Here is a 16,628-nt window from a genome sequence, read left to right as displayed (position 1 = left end):
GTTTTAATGTTGACGCCACACTGAGCGATGTTCTCCACTCCGGCACAGCTGGCTTTTGCTTTCCAGAAATATAGCTGTGCCCTGGCATTACTTGCAAAAATTGCAGCCTTAAATAATTTCCTTGCCCCTCTGACCTGTACCAGGGAGGACCCTCCACACGCAGATCTCCCCGTTGGTATGGAGAAGGGGGCCATTCCTCCTTCGCTCCCTGGGAGTGGTGCTGTGCGAGCAGAGAGCTGCGGCGGCAGGAGGTAGCTGGTGAACAGGAGAAATTACCTGCCAGACACGAGCAGCAGCCCTGGAAAGCTCAGGAAAAAAGATAATACAGCTGGAAACTGCAGGCAGGAACAGGACTGAGAAGATGGGAGTGCCCCATACCTGGCTCCTGTCCCCTATCCCACGAGTACCCTTCTTTTGGAGACACTTGCATGGCTGCAGGGCTGTGGGGCAAATCCTGCTGAAGGGGAGTGGGGAAGTTTTATTTAGTGTAAGTGATTTCTCGAGCAGCATTAGGGAGGGGAGGATGCTGGTCGGGTGACTTTGAGATCACACACCGCTTCTCAGTCCAGCAGCTGGAAGGGGAAGGCCACAGCCCCAGCTCCCTCTGAGATGAGGGAGATGATTATTTCTCTGCCTGCTCATCTTGCTGAAGCTGGGATGCGGAGCTCTGGGCATCACACTGACCCTCGCAGTACAAGAGGATCTTATCTTGTTCCTTGCAGCCCTTGAAGCAGCTGAGCATGCTTACAAATTTCAGTAACTACCAGTGAAGGCCAAACGAGATCCCATGATAAAAGTTCAAGGCCCTGCATTCCTCTTCTTATTGCTTTCCTGAGCGGATTCTCATTTTAATCGGACTTATGGTACTTTCATCCAGTTATCTCAAAGTACATAATGACTGCTGTAATTACTGGCAATAATGAGCAAACTAATTCTTCTGGGTATTATTTTCAAGGGATAAATACTACTATCCTTGCTGTAAGAATGGGGAAACTGAGGCAAGAAGGAGCAGTTGTTGGGTGAATAGGTTTCTTTTAATAGCATAATCCATAGGTTTATGTATTTGCTTCCCAGTATGCTTTGTGTTCTATTATTGCTTTCCAGCAATTTTGTATGCTATTGTTTTGGCAGGTAGCATTTAGCAACAGTTGGTTGTGTGTATGTACCAGGGTTCATTTAAGAAAACTGCAGTGTTTCTAGAAAAATTGACGAATGCTGAAGGGTTTGTTGTTGGTGGTGTTGTTTATGTATATATGATTTATCTTAACCCTATTTTCCTGGGTTTTCCTTTTTCTTCCTCCTTCTCTTGTTTCAGATGACCTTCTTTTTCAGAAGAAAACACAAGTAGCATTCTTTTATATTTGTTTTCCATATACTCCATCTTGCATTTAAGTCTCTAATATCAAAAGCTAACTGAATATGACTTTCTAATATGTAAAGAACTAAGATACTCTACTGGTTATAAAGCTTGTAGGGCAGAGGTATGGTTTTCCTAATTTATTGGTTAATTACTCATATCTGCAATTCATATTCAGAAGATAGATGCTGGTTTGGTAGCATTTACCAAAGAGTATAAATTTCCCACAGTTCAGGTGTGCTTCCCTGAACTCATTTGAAGGGTAGATAGACAGGTAACCAGAGCAGAGAGGGAGCTGCACCCAAGAAAAAGGACTTTATTTTGTTTATCAAATTTTTCTGGTACTTAACAAAACTAACCAATCCACACAATACACTCTGGAGTAGCAAATAACTACCCAGTTCTTTAACTTTTATCTCTCAGGCTGTGCTCCAGCAAGCACACATGTGCTTAGTTTTTCTACAGTGAGTAGTACAGTGCGATTTCAGTGGAACTATGTGCTGTATAAAATTAAGCACACATGCAACTATTGGTAGGATCAAGTCTCTAGATAGGAACTAGTGTCACGAAACTCTTATTTGAAACATCTGCTTTGCTCCAAACTTGTTGTTTAGTAAGGGCCTGAGTTTTAAAAGCATTTAGGTGTTTATGTGCACCTTGGTGTCTTTATAAACCTGGCACTAATTCCTTATTGAACTATGGATTAAGGGCCTCTAGAGAGCCTGAAAACCTTATATAGACTTATTTCAGTCAACTTTTAATTCTAAGGAGACTTAAAAAAAAAAAGTTAAAATTAGTCTCAGCTGTGTTAAAGAAAGTGCTTCACAAGCAAGGGAAACAGTCCATCTGACAAAACAAATAAATTGAGGTAATACAAGACTTCTATAACTGGAATAATTTGGGGAATTTAGTAGCAATAAGAGGCAAAAAACCTGTGAGAACCATAACATGGTTTCTAAGGTGATGCTGTTAGGTTTGACACTGTTAATCCTGACAGCTTTAGTTCTGAGACTTTCTGCTCTCCAGACTATTTTCCTATCACTTACTTGTCCTTGCAAGGCTCCCTTCACCTCTGTGTTAAAACATACAGATTTGTGCACTGCCTATGGCTCCAAGACTTTTCCAGAACACTTATACATGTACAATCTTTAAGCACTTTTGGAGGAGTTGGAGCGTAACCCTATTTGCATTTTCCTTTTTGTGCAGGGGGAGACCACAAAAATCTTGCTGGAAATAAAGCCCAAACAAGGGAAGCTGAAGTGTGGGAGTACGTGAGGGAGCCGGTGGATAACTGTTCCAGAGCTGTGAATCTCCACTCATGCTTTCTCTCATTGCCTGTGGTGTTTATTCTGCTGTTTAGGATAGGCTCTTCCCAAATACCTGCTTCAGTTCTTATACACGGGATTGCGGAGAACTCAGCCCTGAAGGTGGGTGGTGAGAGAAGTCCTCGCAAACGTCCCACTTGGATCAAACAAAACTGCTTTTTCCTTTAAAAACATACACAGGCCCACCTTTCCCTTCCACTCCTATCCCATAATGGTGTATGACCCAAAAGAGCACAAACACACCAAAGGGAAAAGCCGGGATTGGGTATTTCCTCACCGATGAGCCCTTAAAGATTTGAGGAAAACTCTTGGCAGGTCAGTAATCCTCACTAAGGTGTAAAGCGACTCAGGGGCTGTGAAGGTTTACGAAGGACCACGTCGATATTACCTGTCCCTACCTGCAGCCCGAGAGTCGGCCCGTGCCCAGCGCAGGAGAGCGGGTGCATTTTCAGGACGCTGCTGTACCACGTAACGCCTGCTGCCTCCTTCCCCAGCACACACGGGGTCTTTTTATTGGCATAAATGGTGGCTTTTGTGGGTTTATTTACACTGGCGTAAAGTGTGTGTGGGGGGGTATTTATTTTTTGTAACGTCGATGAAAACCTCCGGCAGCTCCTGCATTCCCCAGTTAAGCTGTACGTAAGGAGCGTCTTTAGATCTCGTACGTCCACCGCCCGCCGGGCCTCGGGGGTCTGTGCGGCCGCTGCTCGGGGGTGCTGCTCCCCATCCCCGCTTCTACCAAGACGGGGGGGCGGTGGCGTACCCCCGCCCAGGCGCCGCGCCGCCCCGGGCCCTGCCTGCCGGCCCGGGCTGCCATGTCTGTGGCGCAGCAAGGCCCAGGACCGGCGGGCGGAGCGTCCCGCCCGCCGGCACCGCGGGGAGCCGACCGGGCGCCGACACCCGTGAGGGAGGGCCGCGACGGGAGAGACCCGCTCCGCCCGCCAGCCCCTCAGCCCCCCGGGCTGGGCAGCGGGCACCGGGGAGTGCGGCGGGGAGACCGCCTCCCTGCTCGTCCTGAGCCGCAGGTGACGGCCAGCCTTCTCCGGGCCGCCGCCGCACACTTTTCGGCCGACAGAAAAGAGCGTGAGGGGAGGAGGAGGAAGGAGCGCTTTTTTTTTTTTTTTAAATGAAAAAAACCCCTTTGCCTTTAAGGGGCGGAGCCAGGGGAGTTTGCGGAAGAGCCCGGCAAGAGGCGGGCGCTGATTGGACGGGCGCGGTCTCGTGACGACGGCTGGGCGGTTGCACTGCCCTCCACCCCCCCTCGCGGCACGCCAGCCCCCCGCGTTCCATTGTGTGCGCGAGCGCCGCCAGGCCCCGCCCCCAGGCCTGGCCCCGCCCCCTTTTTTCTCTTGGCTCATTTCCGGCCGCCGCCGCCGCCGCTCGCTTCCCTCCGAGGACTCGGGAGAGTGAAGAAACAACAGCCGCCATTTTGTTTGTGTGTGAGCGACTGAGGGAGGGAGCGAGAGCGAGAGGCCGAGCCGGACGGGGCGAGCCAGGGGGAGGGCAGCGCAGAGAGACTCAGGGGCCCGGCCAGGGGACGGGGAGAGCAGCGAGGAGCCGAGACGCCCCCCCCCCCTCCCCCCCCCCCCGCGCTAGCCTGTCCGTCCCCTCTCTTTCCTCTCTCTCTCCTTTTCTCTCTTCTCCTTTTCCCCGACTTCTTTCTCTCCCCCGCTCCCCTCTGCCCCCGCTTCTGCCCGCTCCGCCACACACGCCACAGGAGCGGCCGCAGCCGGGCCGCCGCCGAGCGCCAGGCAGGGGCAGTAGGGAGCCTGCGCTCGGCCCCCGCGCTGCCTGCGCCGTCCCGCCCCACCCCCCCACCCCCCCCGCCGGGGAGCGCCGAGGACCCCCTCCCCCTCCCGGCCATTTAACCCACCCCGGGGCGAGTCCCTGACCCTCCCCCGGCGTATTTTTTCTTCTATTTTATTATTTTAATTTTACCCCCCCTCCTCTTCTCGGAGGGGTCGCTGACCGGCCTCCCCCTCCCCTCCCCCGACTACCAACCTCTTCGCTTCCTTCCCCACCCTCGCAGAGGCGAAGAGGGAGTCCCCGCCGCGCCCGATCAGCGGCCGAGGTTTTTCTCCCTCGCTTTCCGCGCCCCGCATAGCCCGTGGGTCCGCGGGAGCGGAGACGGGCAGCCCCCTCCCTGCCCGGCGCCAGCGTTCTCAACCGTCCTCGGCCGCCCGGGAGGGGGGAAGGTAGGCAGAGAAGGGGGGGGAGGGGCCGGCTTCTTCCTCCTCCTCCTCCTCCTCCTGCCGTTGCTGTGGGATCGGCCCCTCTGCCTGCGCCGGAGGGGGGGGCAGCCCGCTACTGAGAGCGAGAGAAAGAGGAAGGGGAAAGAAGAGAAGAAGGGGGGGGGGGGGCAGAGAGGGTGTTGAAACCCGCCCCCCACCTTCCCATCCCGCGATCGGTGCTGCCTCCATCAGGACAACAACCCCTCCTCCTTCCCTGCACAACAAGATGTGAAGCGGAGACTCCTGGGACTTATCCTCACCCTCCTCATCCTTACAGCTCCCGTTTCTGCAGCCATTAGCGACGGGCGAGGAAGAAGCGAGTGGAGCTGGGGACCCCGCGCACGCCTTGCCTCTCTCCCCGCCGCCTACCCCCCAGCCCTGTCGCTGGCGGTGGGTATTTTTTTGCTGGGTGGTGTTGGAGGGGGAAGGAGCTGCTGCTAGAGGACGGTGATCTTTTTTTCTTTTTTCCTCCTCCTCTCCCCTCCTTCGCCCGCCTCCTTGTGGCGATGAGGAGGAGGAGGACGGCGCCGAGGAGGAAGAGGCTGATGGCGGCGGTGAGGAGGCAGCAGGAGGAGGAGACCCCCCGAAGGATGAAGATGATGATGGTGGCGGCGGCGAGGAAGCATCAGCAGCACAACAGCCGGGATTAATTTTACTAAAAAAAAAACCAACCCCACCAGCCTTTTTTTTTTTTTTTTTTTTTTTTTTTTGGCGGGGGCTCTACCAGCTCTTCCCATCTTCGCTCAGCCCTTTCGCCTGGGGGAAGAGGCCTCTTCCCCCCCGCCCCAGCTCCCACCTTCTCCCTGCTTCTCCGCTGCCGCCCTCCCGGAGCCCGAGGGGCAGAAAAAGGGGAACTTGGCCCCCCTCCTCCGCCAGATCCTCCTCGCTCGCTCTCGGCATTATTGTTGTTCTTCAGCTGACTCGGGGCCCGAGAAGAAGGTGAAGGTTTTGGGGTTCACCCTGCACCGTCTCTGCTCTGAGTGATTGTCTAAAAAAGAATTAAAAATGGCCGAGAATGTGGTGGAGCCGGGCCCGCCTTCAGCCAAGCGGCCTAAACTCTCCTCACCGGCGCTCTCCGTGTCCGCCAGCGACGGCACAGGTCAGTCTCGGGGGCCCAGGCCCTCCCCACTTCTCGGTGCCGCAATTACTGCCCTTTTCTCCCCTCTTCTGCCTAAATCTCCTCCCTTTTGCTGCTGTTAACTCGTGCCTGCCTTCAGCCTTTCTGTCTGTCTGTTTCTCCCGTTTTCGCTCCGTTTGAACCTATTTGCGTTAATCGCACGGGGAGGGTGTTCGGATGTTTCTGCCCTTCTGGGTTTTTGGAAGTGATTGAAAGCAAAGCTGTTGAGTTTATTGTGCTTTTGATCAACTGCGGATAAGACTTAACAGTTTGTCATTTTTGTGTCTTTCACAATAGTAGTTATTACTAAGCTTCTTGCTAATCATATACCTTTAATGGCAGTTGCAGAAATCCAAAACAGTGGTAAAGATGATGCTTTTGTACGCTTTATTGTTGAGTTACGTGTGTACCTTCGTACACACAAATTTGTCTTGTTTCTTATTTTATTTGCATATACAAGGTTTTTTTACAGCTCGTTTAGAAACGAGATTTATTTCTCCATCTTTTTTTCCTTCTTACGTGCAGTCTGCTTATTTGATTTACTTTTTACAATTCTTCTTACTCTTTCTTGTAGAAGGATATCTAAAAACTGTTTTTCTGATGATTCGAATAGACCATCGACTTTAGGGAAAAACAGCTAAAACCAAAATCTAGATCCCAAGCTTGGGGCATAAGGTTTATCGAGACTCTTCTTAGCAATGAAATGTTATTTCACCTTATTTGCATTAAGAATCAATATGGAGTGTAGTTCATCTTGCATCTCCCATTTCTTTGCTGCGAGACCAAAATGTCTGAAATTCCCCTGCAGACTTAAGGGCTATGAAGATAAAGGGACTTTTCTGCAGTCCTGCCAAGGTCTTCGGTGCTGCTGTGAAGGCAAGCTAGAGGTTTGAAATCTTAGGTGTCCCAATTCCTAGCAAATATGAACTGGTTGTACTGGAAGGGGGGAGGGAGTAACAAAGGACTGTTCAGCTTTTTAATGCTTCTTGTGAAGCAGATGAGTATTCGGTGTCATTTTGCTATGAGAGTACTTGGTTACCTGTCCCACAGGAGTTTCTTTGAACTCACTTTAGATCTTCTTAGCCTATGGGATATGGAGGAGGCCTTCTCCTGCCAGAGGCCAGTGAGTGGTGGCATTTCTGAAGCCACCGGTGGTCTTGTTCAGTGCAGGTAACAGCTGGCAAGAAAAAAAAAAAAAGAGTTGTTTGTTTGCTTTTTATTAAAAAAAAAAAAAGCTCCTCACCTGACAGTAAGCAGAAGGCTTTAATAGCTGGTTTTTGGTCGAGCAGTGGATGTGATTCTACTTGGAATCATCTTCAACATTTTGATTTTTGCCTTTATTCTTGGTGAATGATGTATTAGTTTTGAAAAGTCTGTGTGTAACTTTTAGAGCATATTAGATATAGGCAATGTTGTTTTGTAACTGAAGGACGTGACTATTCCTAATATCAACAGGTCTCTAGGAAGAGTAGAAGAGTTGGAGAAGCTGCTCCTTGCTAGTTGTGGTTTTTGTGCTAGACGTGGAAACCAGTACTGTATTCAGTAGTAACCATTTTTAATTTGTCTTGACAGTGGTTATCTTGCTCTTTTTAGAGAGGTGAAATAAAAATGTGTTTTGTGAGAGAATTCCTGATACTTGAAAATACGAAAGTTGATTCAGATGAACACACGTATCAAAGTTAAGACATTTGTGATCAAATAAGGTTTGGATAATTTGTGAATGTATTTCAATTTAGCAGGTGCAGATTTTCACAGAATACTTAGTCTGTTTTAATTGTTACCTTACTGGGCAGCTCACTAAATGAACTCTTTACAGTTATGGTGAAACACTAGGGATTGTTGGACAGTTTCAGTAGTGCACAAATGGGATAACTTTTCTCAAAGTGATTGTCATCACCTTTATATGCTACATTAAAAACTATTAAAGGATTCTTACTCTTCTGGATTTTTTTGACAATTTATTACCTGGATTTGGGACAGCTTCATTTTCTGTGTTTTTTAACATGATCTTATGTCTGTTTCTAATTAAATAAAATCAAACCTCTTAACCAATAAGCGTGTTTTGAGGGTTATATTTTATTTGCTGCTTGAGAGACTGCAATTTTTTGTCTAACTGCTGTTGTGGGAAACTGCTTTGAAGTTTACATTTTTTTAACCTGTCTGCTCCTTAAATTTTCCTTGAAATAGTGCAAGCAGTTTTCATTGAGTAAATTCCACTTTTAGAATCTGTTGTATTGTCCCTACTCCTTAGTTAATTATAGAAAATAAATAGCATGGTGCTTATGTACTTACTCAAGCACTCTTTTTAAAAACTCTTAGATTCATAGCATCATTAGAGAGAGGGAAGGACAAGGGTAAGAAACTTGCGCTGTTGATGAAACTTTTTCTAGCACGTGCATAGTGGATCTTTCCATGTGTTTCTCTTGCTGTTAACTTTTTGACTCATTTCTTAATCTGAAATACTGTTTTAGCCTGTTAGATACCTAAAAACAATGACTGACTCTAGTTTAACTTACAAAGTTGCAGATGTTAAGTGTATTTATATTGAAGACTAAGTTGAGTCTCTAATTCACTTATGTTTTCACTGTAGACCTGGATGATACTGATATTCTGGGCTTGGAATGTACTAAACTCAAATGTTGGTGATTTTCTTCTAAAAAGAAGTTGGCAAAGATTGTCCTAATTCACTTGATTTATTGACAGCAGCCAAATACAGCTGCGTTTCCCACTGTTGTTGCAATGCTGCATCTTCGTCTGCCTTAATCTTAAATGGTTCATGTGTTCTCTGCTCAGAATTTGCTTTGCCATAGAACATAAGTACTAGCGTAGTTTTGAGTTACTTTATTAATACCAATTCCTTCTTCAAGAGGTAAGAATAATGTAGACTTACAGGGAAACTGAAATGTTTGTAGCTCATTTTGTAATAAATATTTTGAAGTAATTTAGAAAGTCTTGGTATTGTCAGTGTTGTGCAGTATATTAGAAAGTGTTGTGCAGTATATTAGAATTTTTGAATGGTCTCATTTTTTTCTTAAATGTTGTGTAGTTCTAGAATAGCTTCAGGAGCAGGACTGCGTGGATTCCTTTAAACTGCTAGAGGTTTTTGTACAACTTTTGTTTCCTATTTAAATGTTAAATTTGCTGCAGAGAAGAACGGTAATTATGCATACATCTTGTCCAGATGTTAAATTGTCTGAGGGCCTTTACAGCTCTACAGTGGGGTCTCCTTTTGTTGGTACAGTAGCCTTACTATGGGATTTGAGTTTGTGACACTGGGTGCTAGTACAACTCTTCTGTACTTTGCCAGTGTAGCTCGTTTTGCTTACAGTTCCTTACTGATAGAAACACTGTTTTGGTATGTTGCACCTACTCTAACATGACTTTCTTATTGTATCAGCAAACTGGTGTGCACCAGTCTACTTTGCACACCCCACCCCCCCACTCCCCCGACTAATTTGAGTGCATCCTCAATAGTTATCTCCTCGACTAAATGGGTGGAAGTCTTTTGTAAAGATACAATTTTAACTGGATGCCTTAAACCGTGATTTTTTTTTTTTTTTAATTTGTGAACCTGTCAGTTTTTCCTGCAGTAAATACAGGTGTGCTGAAATTGCCACATACAGATTTCTGTGTGGTATATTCAGGAAGGGAGAGTTAAATCATGTTTTACAGTCCCCCCCTTAGAAAGAACCTGTTTTCTGTGAACTAGGAAAGCTTTTGGGGCTCTGCGTTCAGAACTGCTGTGTTTTGTCAAGGAATAAAAATGGGGTATACTCTCTGCTGCAGCATGGTTGTATGATATCATTTCTTTGAGTTGCTTGATCAGAAAGTAGGATTTTAAGTGCTTAGTGTTTCTGGCTTGCTGTAACGTTGGAAGTTGGTTTTCTACAAGTAGTTGACATGTGTGTTGCGTCAGAGATCAGTGGTATGTACCTTAACATCCTTCAGTTTACTATACCCTAATGTTGCATTTTTCAGAGTAAGAGCACATCTTCAATCTCCTTTTCAGTACCCATCTTTAGTAGAGTTTGTATGTTCCTTTTTTTTTATTTACAGGAACTGCTTCTGACCATTAAAACTTTACTGTCCCTTACATCAAAGGTCTTAAGACTTGTAATAAAACTTCTTGCCTGGACTACTGCAATTTTTGCTGATAATCACCTTTCATTACAAATGTATCACGATGTTTCTTTGCAAAAAATTAATCATATTAAGCTTGTCTCACTGCTTTTTCCAGAGGTATATGCATAGTTTACGATTCTGTTTTCAGACAGCTATGTTTTTTTCCTAGTGTTTGTATATACTACTTTCAATACTTTTCACAAATCTGTTTTCTGGCTAATGTTTAAGACCAAGTCATTAGTTACATCTAACTTACAGTCATCAGTTAAATATTTTTATCCCTTCTTGTTGAGAGCCACATTTTTTTCTTGCTGTAAATCAAGTATTGCAGTGGTGGATGCTTGTGTGGCAAAAACGGTTATCTTTGCCTTGTAGCTAAGTACGTTCTCAAAGTAACTGCATTGGGAATAAATTTAAATTAAAATAATTTAAGCCTGCAAGATTTTCTTTAAAAAGTGAAGTGATCATTCATATGGTGCTTAGTAACTTTTTAAAGAAAATCTTGTAGGCTTTTGAACCTCATAGATTTCCAAACTGATACATCTCTGCTTTTTTTGCCCCTTTCACCAAGTGGATTGTGTGTGTCTGACACATGTATGTACTTTTTCTGAGCAGTGTTAGAAAGGTACCTAATTTTTTTTAAAAAAAAAAGTATCCACTACAACACAAGGACTGTACATATTGTGATGTAAAACTGAGTCTTGAGCACAAACAAATAAAAAAACTTGGAGACTAGAAAACTGGTTTACAGTTGCAACTTAAACAGATTCACAAGTTTGGTATTGCAGGGAAGACCTTTGTTGCTGAACTTGGGAATTTAAATCCTAGATTTGAAAAAAAAAAAAAACAAACCTACTAATTTTTGCATCTTGACCCTCACAGTCCTAGAGCAGGGTTTGGATTTAGTCTAAAGGGTCCTTAGTTCAGGTTATTGGTCAGTTGTGTATTTGCAGAAAACCAAAGTTTATCTGGGAAGGGTCTAACACACTCTAGGGTACTGTACCTTTTTAGGGGACGTAGGTTTCATAAGGTACTGGGGGTAAACACTGAACTTTAGTAGGAATTTTGGTTTCTTGTACCTTTACAACTTGGAGAAAATTACTTTAGATTTTGATTTGGTATGCTTTAGTGTGTATTTCTTGCACCTTCTTTGTAGGCTGCTTGATTATGTCCAGAGTGTCACCTCAGTGTCTTGCTTAGCTGCTCTAGCAGGAGCAGCCTTTCAGTGCTTGTTCCAACAATGTAATGATACTACTTTAACCTTTCTCATCACCCGAGCTAGTGCCCCCTCTGACAGGGCTTGGCCAAAAATAATTTAGATTTAATATTTGACAAATGGAGTAATTTTGCTATGTAGATTTCAGTGACAGATAAACAATGCACACCTGTCTCCAAGGATTTGGCTTTTCTGTTTTTACTTAAAGTGTAGCAGCAGGCTCAAGTAAAATACATCTGTCTCTGCATATGGTTGTATGCACTGACAAAAAACTTCTGTGATTACCTTGAATTTGTAGAACTTCAAATAGAACTTGAACTAGGGCAATTCATAGAAATCCTCTCCCTGAGCAGTAAGCGATCTGACAACATGTCTCCGTCATCTTCCTAAATAGCAACAAGTTTCCTTAAAATGAATTGGCATATGAATGTATTTAAGATTCTCTTAAAAACTTGATGTGCTATATTCTTTTTCAAGCATGCATTTCTTCCAAAAGTTTTTGAAGAAAATCAGAAAAAGGAGTGTTGAATTCTGACTTAACTCAAATCACAGTAACTTGTGGTTTGGTTGATGTTGGGTGTGTTTACAGGAACAGTAAGAGTATGAAATCATGGTCCAAACTAGGATTTTCATTAAAAAGTGCAACTTAGGTACAGGACCATCAAAAACAGTGCAGGCCACTTTCTGTTATTGGTGGTTGTGAGATGGGGCAGAGAAGGTTTTGCTTTTTTTCATTTGATTGCAAAATGCTTCTATGCTGCACCTTTTGTTGCATCTCCATAAGACATACAAGTAGAGTTTTGAACCATATCTGCCTGAGGAATCACGATTTACTGTTCGTTGCTTTGTAGAACTCCCAAATACAATGAATAGCTAATCTCTTTTACAACATATTCTTACTGTGTTAATGAATTAAAATAATCTAATTCTCTTTTCTTTTTTAGAATTCTAATAAATAAAATTCTGGTGAAATGCTGGTATATGGCTTGCTCAGTACAAATTCTGCTGAAGCCTTTTACATATTCCTGAGTATAATTTCAGGAGCTCTGGGAAATTACTGGTTCAAGAAAAGAAAAGTCTGATCTGCTGACTTCTGTTTTTAGTTTGCTTGTATATTTTTTGGTAGATGAATTCAGCATTGCTTTCTGGTTTTACTCAGGAGTAACATTGAATGAACTCAAGTCAGTAATACTCAGAAAACAGACTTGACTTTTTAGTAATTGTATATTCAGATTGCATCATTTCAAAGTTGTTAACTTGACAATGTGGTGAACTTTACTCTTTTCTTGAAACTGATTTGTAATCACTTCTAAAATGAAACTGATTCAGTGTGTTTATGCACATAATAGCAGACCAGCAAGGCATCACTAACTTTCCAGACTTGTATGCATGGTGGTCTACAATTTACCAGACTCCCAAGTGAAATGCCATTCTTAATATTTAACAATACCGCAGACCAAGGTAACTTAATGTGGTCTTATGGGAATTTGGTGGCATATACACAGCATAGTCTTGGGAATAAGAATACTAATTTAGAGACTTTTCAGTAAAGGTAACCCAGTGAAATTTACACAGATAGCAACGTGTTCACAAGGAAATAAACTGTGTGACTTTAGTTTGGAATTAAAATGTTAAAACTCCATCTTATTTGGGTCACCAGTGATGGCAAGACCAGTACCTTTGCATTGTGTTAGGTAACAGCGTGAATAGGCAGCTACGCAAACACCAGTGTCTCTGAAATTCCCCCTTAAGTCATGTTAAAACATTAAAAGTACCTTATCTTGATTCTTGCACCCAGTCTTTCCCATACGATTACCACTTCTGTTTCCCTAGAACAGCTACGGTTCTGTATTCCAGAATCATAACCATTGAATTTTTCACTATGGTTTTCAGTGGTAAACACCTGCTGTCATCTGTATCTCTAAATACTGGTTTTTGAAGAACTTTAAATATGATAATTGGAAACTGTTATAAATACAATTTTCTTCTGAAGTTGCAAAAAATATGCATCAACCAGAGTCTACTGAAATAAGCTTTCTGTTGATATTGGTTTGGGACAAGTCCGATTTAAACTTGCAGATTATTGAGACTTTGCAAAATTAAGACTTTTTTCCTTAAGCAAGAGTTGATGTGTTTGATACCAGTATTTGAATAGGAATTAGGCTAGCTTAAAATTGGAGAAAGGTCCTAATTTTAGAACTTTCAGTAGATGTTGAACAGTAAGTTGTTGCTTCTTTAGAATGATTTTTTTGTTTACACTTGTGAGATACTTCTGTTTATACCTGGTTGTTACAACTAATAATGAAATGATGTGCATTCTGGATGGTGGATTGGACTTTGACCAACAAACATTTGGTTGTTTTTAAAAAATCTGTGCCTGAAGTTGTGTGCTACCATGATGTGCTACTGTTTTCTGCCTTTGTGTTTGTTGTCTTCCAGGGGTTTTGAGTATGTCCTTTTTAGATGTGTTTTCTGCTTATATTGTTTGCAGTCTTCAAATTATCAAGTTTCTTGGTGTAGTGAACAAATTCCAGGTCTTTTCCAGATTAGCAGGTAAGGAAGGAGTCAGTGCTTCCCCAGTTTCTTGCAGGAAACAGTATTAATATTGAAGGCTAATGCTGCAGACTTTGTTACCCGTATAGCATAATACAGAATACGAGTTCTCAGTAGCTGTTGCGTAAGCAATAGTGAAGGCCTCTGCATCACATTTCCACTCGGGGGTGAGTGATGATTAAGGTTGTATAGGGACTGATGTCCTAGGATTTTGGAAACAGTAGTTGCAATGATGAATCTAGATCTTAATATTTTAGGCTGATGTTGAATTTTTGCCCCTTTGTGGCAAATCAAATCAGTGGATTAATTTAAATTAACTCTACATTTTGCATTAGGACAAAATGGTTTGGCAGTTTGTGTTACTGTTGGGTAATTGTGGCTTCATAGGGGATCACCATGAAAAGCCTTCTTAATGGGCTTTAATGGTAAGAATAAATCTGATCTCCAAAATGCTGTATAGCAAAGTTCTCTCACACCCACCTGGTAAGAATTTTAAGAGGTTTTGCTTCTTTCTTAGGCACATGGTCTGTCGCTCATCTGTCCGTTCCCCCCCCGCCCCCCCCAACTGTCTGAACGTGTCTAGCTTCGCTTTTTGCCATTGACAATTGATTTACTCATTGCCTTGAGAATTGATGACTTCCTTTGTTAGCACTTTGTTTCAAGTCTGTGCTTCATCTTTGCATCTGCGTTTTCATGGCTACATGAGAATCATCTGTGAGAATGTGTCTCCTTATTTTGTTCTACTTTTATTCTTGTTTTGAGTTCTGTTTTTTTTTTAAGGTCACTTCAGACAATACATTTTAGGGCCTGTAATGCTGGTGCTTGACAATGCAAACTTGAATGGCTGGCTTCTTTGGAATATTAGCTGTATTCTCTGGGCACTTCCTCTGTTACATCTAGGCCCTGTTCAATTCCTGGATAGCTTTCATGTCGCCATGCAGGGAAGATACTGACCTCCGCAGCTTATTGTTATTCTTTGTCTGAAAGCGCAGCAAAGGTATCATGTTTTCTGTGTAGTCCAACATCATCTGTGGCTCCTGTCAACCCTGTCACATGCATGCTTTGTATTCAGTGTCCTGTATTAAGCCTTGTCCACTTGTTTCATTGTGAACCTAACGACTGTGTTGTAATTTGATCCACTGATAGGTTTTTGGAGCCCAGAAATATTTGCAAAAAGGTGACTGGTCAGCAGCTTTCTAATTTGATATGTCTGTGTTCAGAATATAATATAATAAATGCGATGCAGGGACAGGAACTGTAAAGTTTCTTACCTCTAAGATCAGCAAGCGAGGGTGAGCACTGGAGTAAGTTGTCTTACATGTCTGGCATGCAGGGTTCTTCAGGCGTCACTGTTCGCACATGATGCTGTTTGTTTCTTCAAATATACCAACTGTTCTTTGAGACTGAATGCTTGAACGTATTGAGTCAGAGGGTACATACACATGAGAGTAAAGTGTTCTTGCTATTTTATAGCATGTGGGCAAGTTCTTAGAAAAAGAGTATTATTCACTGCAGCCTATTTGCTGGAACCAGATAATATCCATATTGATAGAAATGCTTGTTTTATTCTGAAAGGTGAATAGAGGTCTGTTGTCTTAATCCAGAAATGAGAAAACTGAATCATGACTGTAGGCTAGAAAGCATGCAAAAGAAACTAGCATGTGACACTTGAACCCACATGTCAGTTTCTTTACTAGGTAGTTAGTATGGAAATGTTTTCCTTGTATTGTAAGCATTGTCAGAAATCTCTACCTTGCCTTGCATGCTTTGAGAACTGTTACATCACTGGTTCTGCCAGGTGCTTTTGCAGTAAAACTGGGTTGAAATAAATACTTTGTAACTCATTTGAAAATTGATCACTTGTTAAGGCACCAGTGTGTTAATTGATTTAGGATTTTGGTTGCACACTCTGAATCTGTACTAGTTTAAAGTCTGTTTTGGTGCCAGGTAGGTTTCCATTCCAGGCCAGCAGTTTCCTTGCATCTTGCAGATCAGACACTGTCAAAGACAGACTTCTTAGAAGGAGGGTTCAAAACTAAGAAAATAATCCACAGTATGCAACGCAAGTTAGCACACTGATTTTCTGAAGTTGCTTTCTCAGTTTAGGCTGCAGTTCATATTGCTTAATCTAGACTAACTGGACTGCCATTGAAAGAAACGGACCTCTCCATCTACTGTCTTTTCTGACCCACTTTCTCACTACAGATTTAATGTAGCCAGGGCAAGTCAGGCCGGTTCCTTGACTCTACAAAAAATGAACTTGCCTTAGTGTTCAGTAGTGGTACAGTTCCTAAAAGGAAATATTATATGCCTTTGCATGTTGCGACTACCTCAGGTTAAGACTTTCTGACTACCTACTTAGATGTTTTGTGGAGGTACTTATCTTTCCTTTGAATCTTAGGTGGCAGTAACAATCTATTCTGTAACTTCTTGTTACCTCTGGAAAGAAATACACTAATAATACCGTAAGTAACATAATGTGGAATCACTCTGTGCCACTCTATTGAGATCAAGATTTAGCTCTACCACTTACTGCCTGCACGTTACTGGATATTTTTCAGCTCTTAGGCCAGATACTGTCTGTTCTGTTACATCCCAATTTTTCTGTGTCTGATTGTACCCTAAGATCTCTAGGGATTATGAATCGGGTAGACAAACCTTTGCAGGACTAATCTGCATCCTTTGCCTTCCCACAAGCTTTATTTTG

The 16,628-nt window shown here is 43.3% G+C and overlaps 1 protein-coding gene across 4 annotated transcripts in view; it reads left to right on the top strand.

Moving 5' to 3' along the window:
- The first annotated feature begins 4,045 nt into the window (after window positions 1-4,045).
- The window catches only part of EP300 (EP300 lysine acetyltransferase), a 61,131-nt gene continuing 48,548 nt past the window's right edge, over window positions 4,046-16,628 (top strand). Inside the window, exons 1-2 of one of the 4 annotated variants that reach the window (XM_074871064.1) lie at window positions 4,046-4,117; window positions 5,191-6,012. In XM_074871064.1, the coding sequence (XP_074727165.1) occupies window positions 5,919-6,012 (94 nt within the window). In that variant the 5' untranslated portion in view covers window positions 4,046-4,117; window positions 5,191-5,918. Of the gene's footprint in view, window positions 4,122-4,580; window positions 6,013-16,628 lie in introns of those variants that run through there. The other 3 variants (XM_074871062.1, XM_074871063.1, XM_074871065.1) reach the window with 3 other exon arrangements.

The sequence above is a fragment of the Strix uralensis genome, chromosome 5 (genome assembly GCF_047716275.1).
Source record: "Strix uralensis isolate ZFMK-TIS-50842 chromosome 5, bStrUra1, whole genome shotgun sequence".
NCBI lineage: Eukaryota > Metazoa > Chordata > Aves > Strigiformes > Strigidae > Strix > Strix uralensis.
The sequence above is the reverse complement of the archived record's forward strand: the minus strand, read 5'-3'. Positions and strand labels throughout refer to the sequence as shown.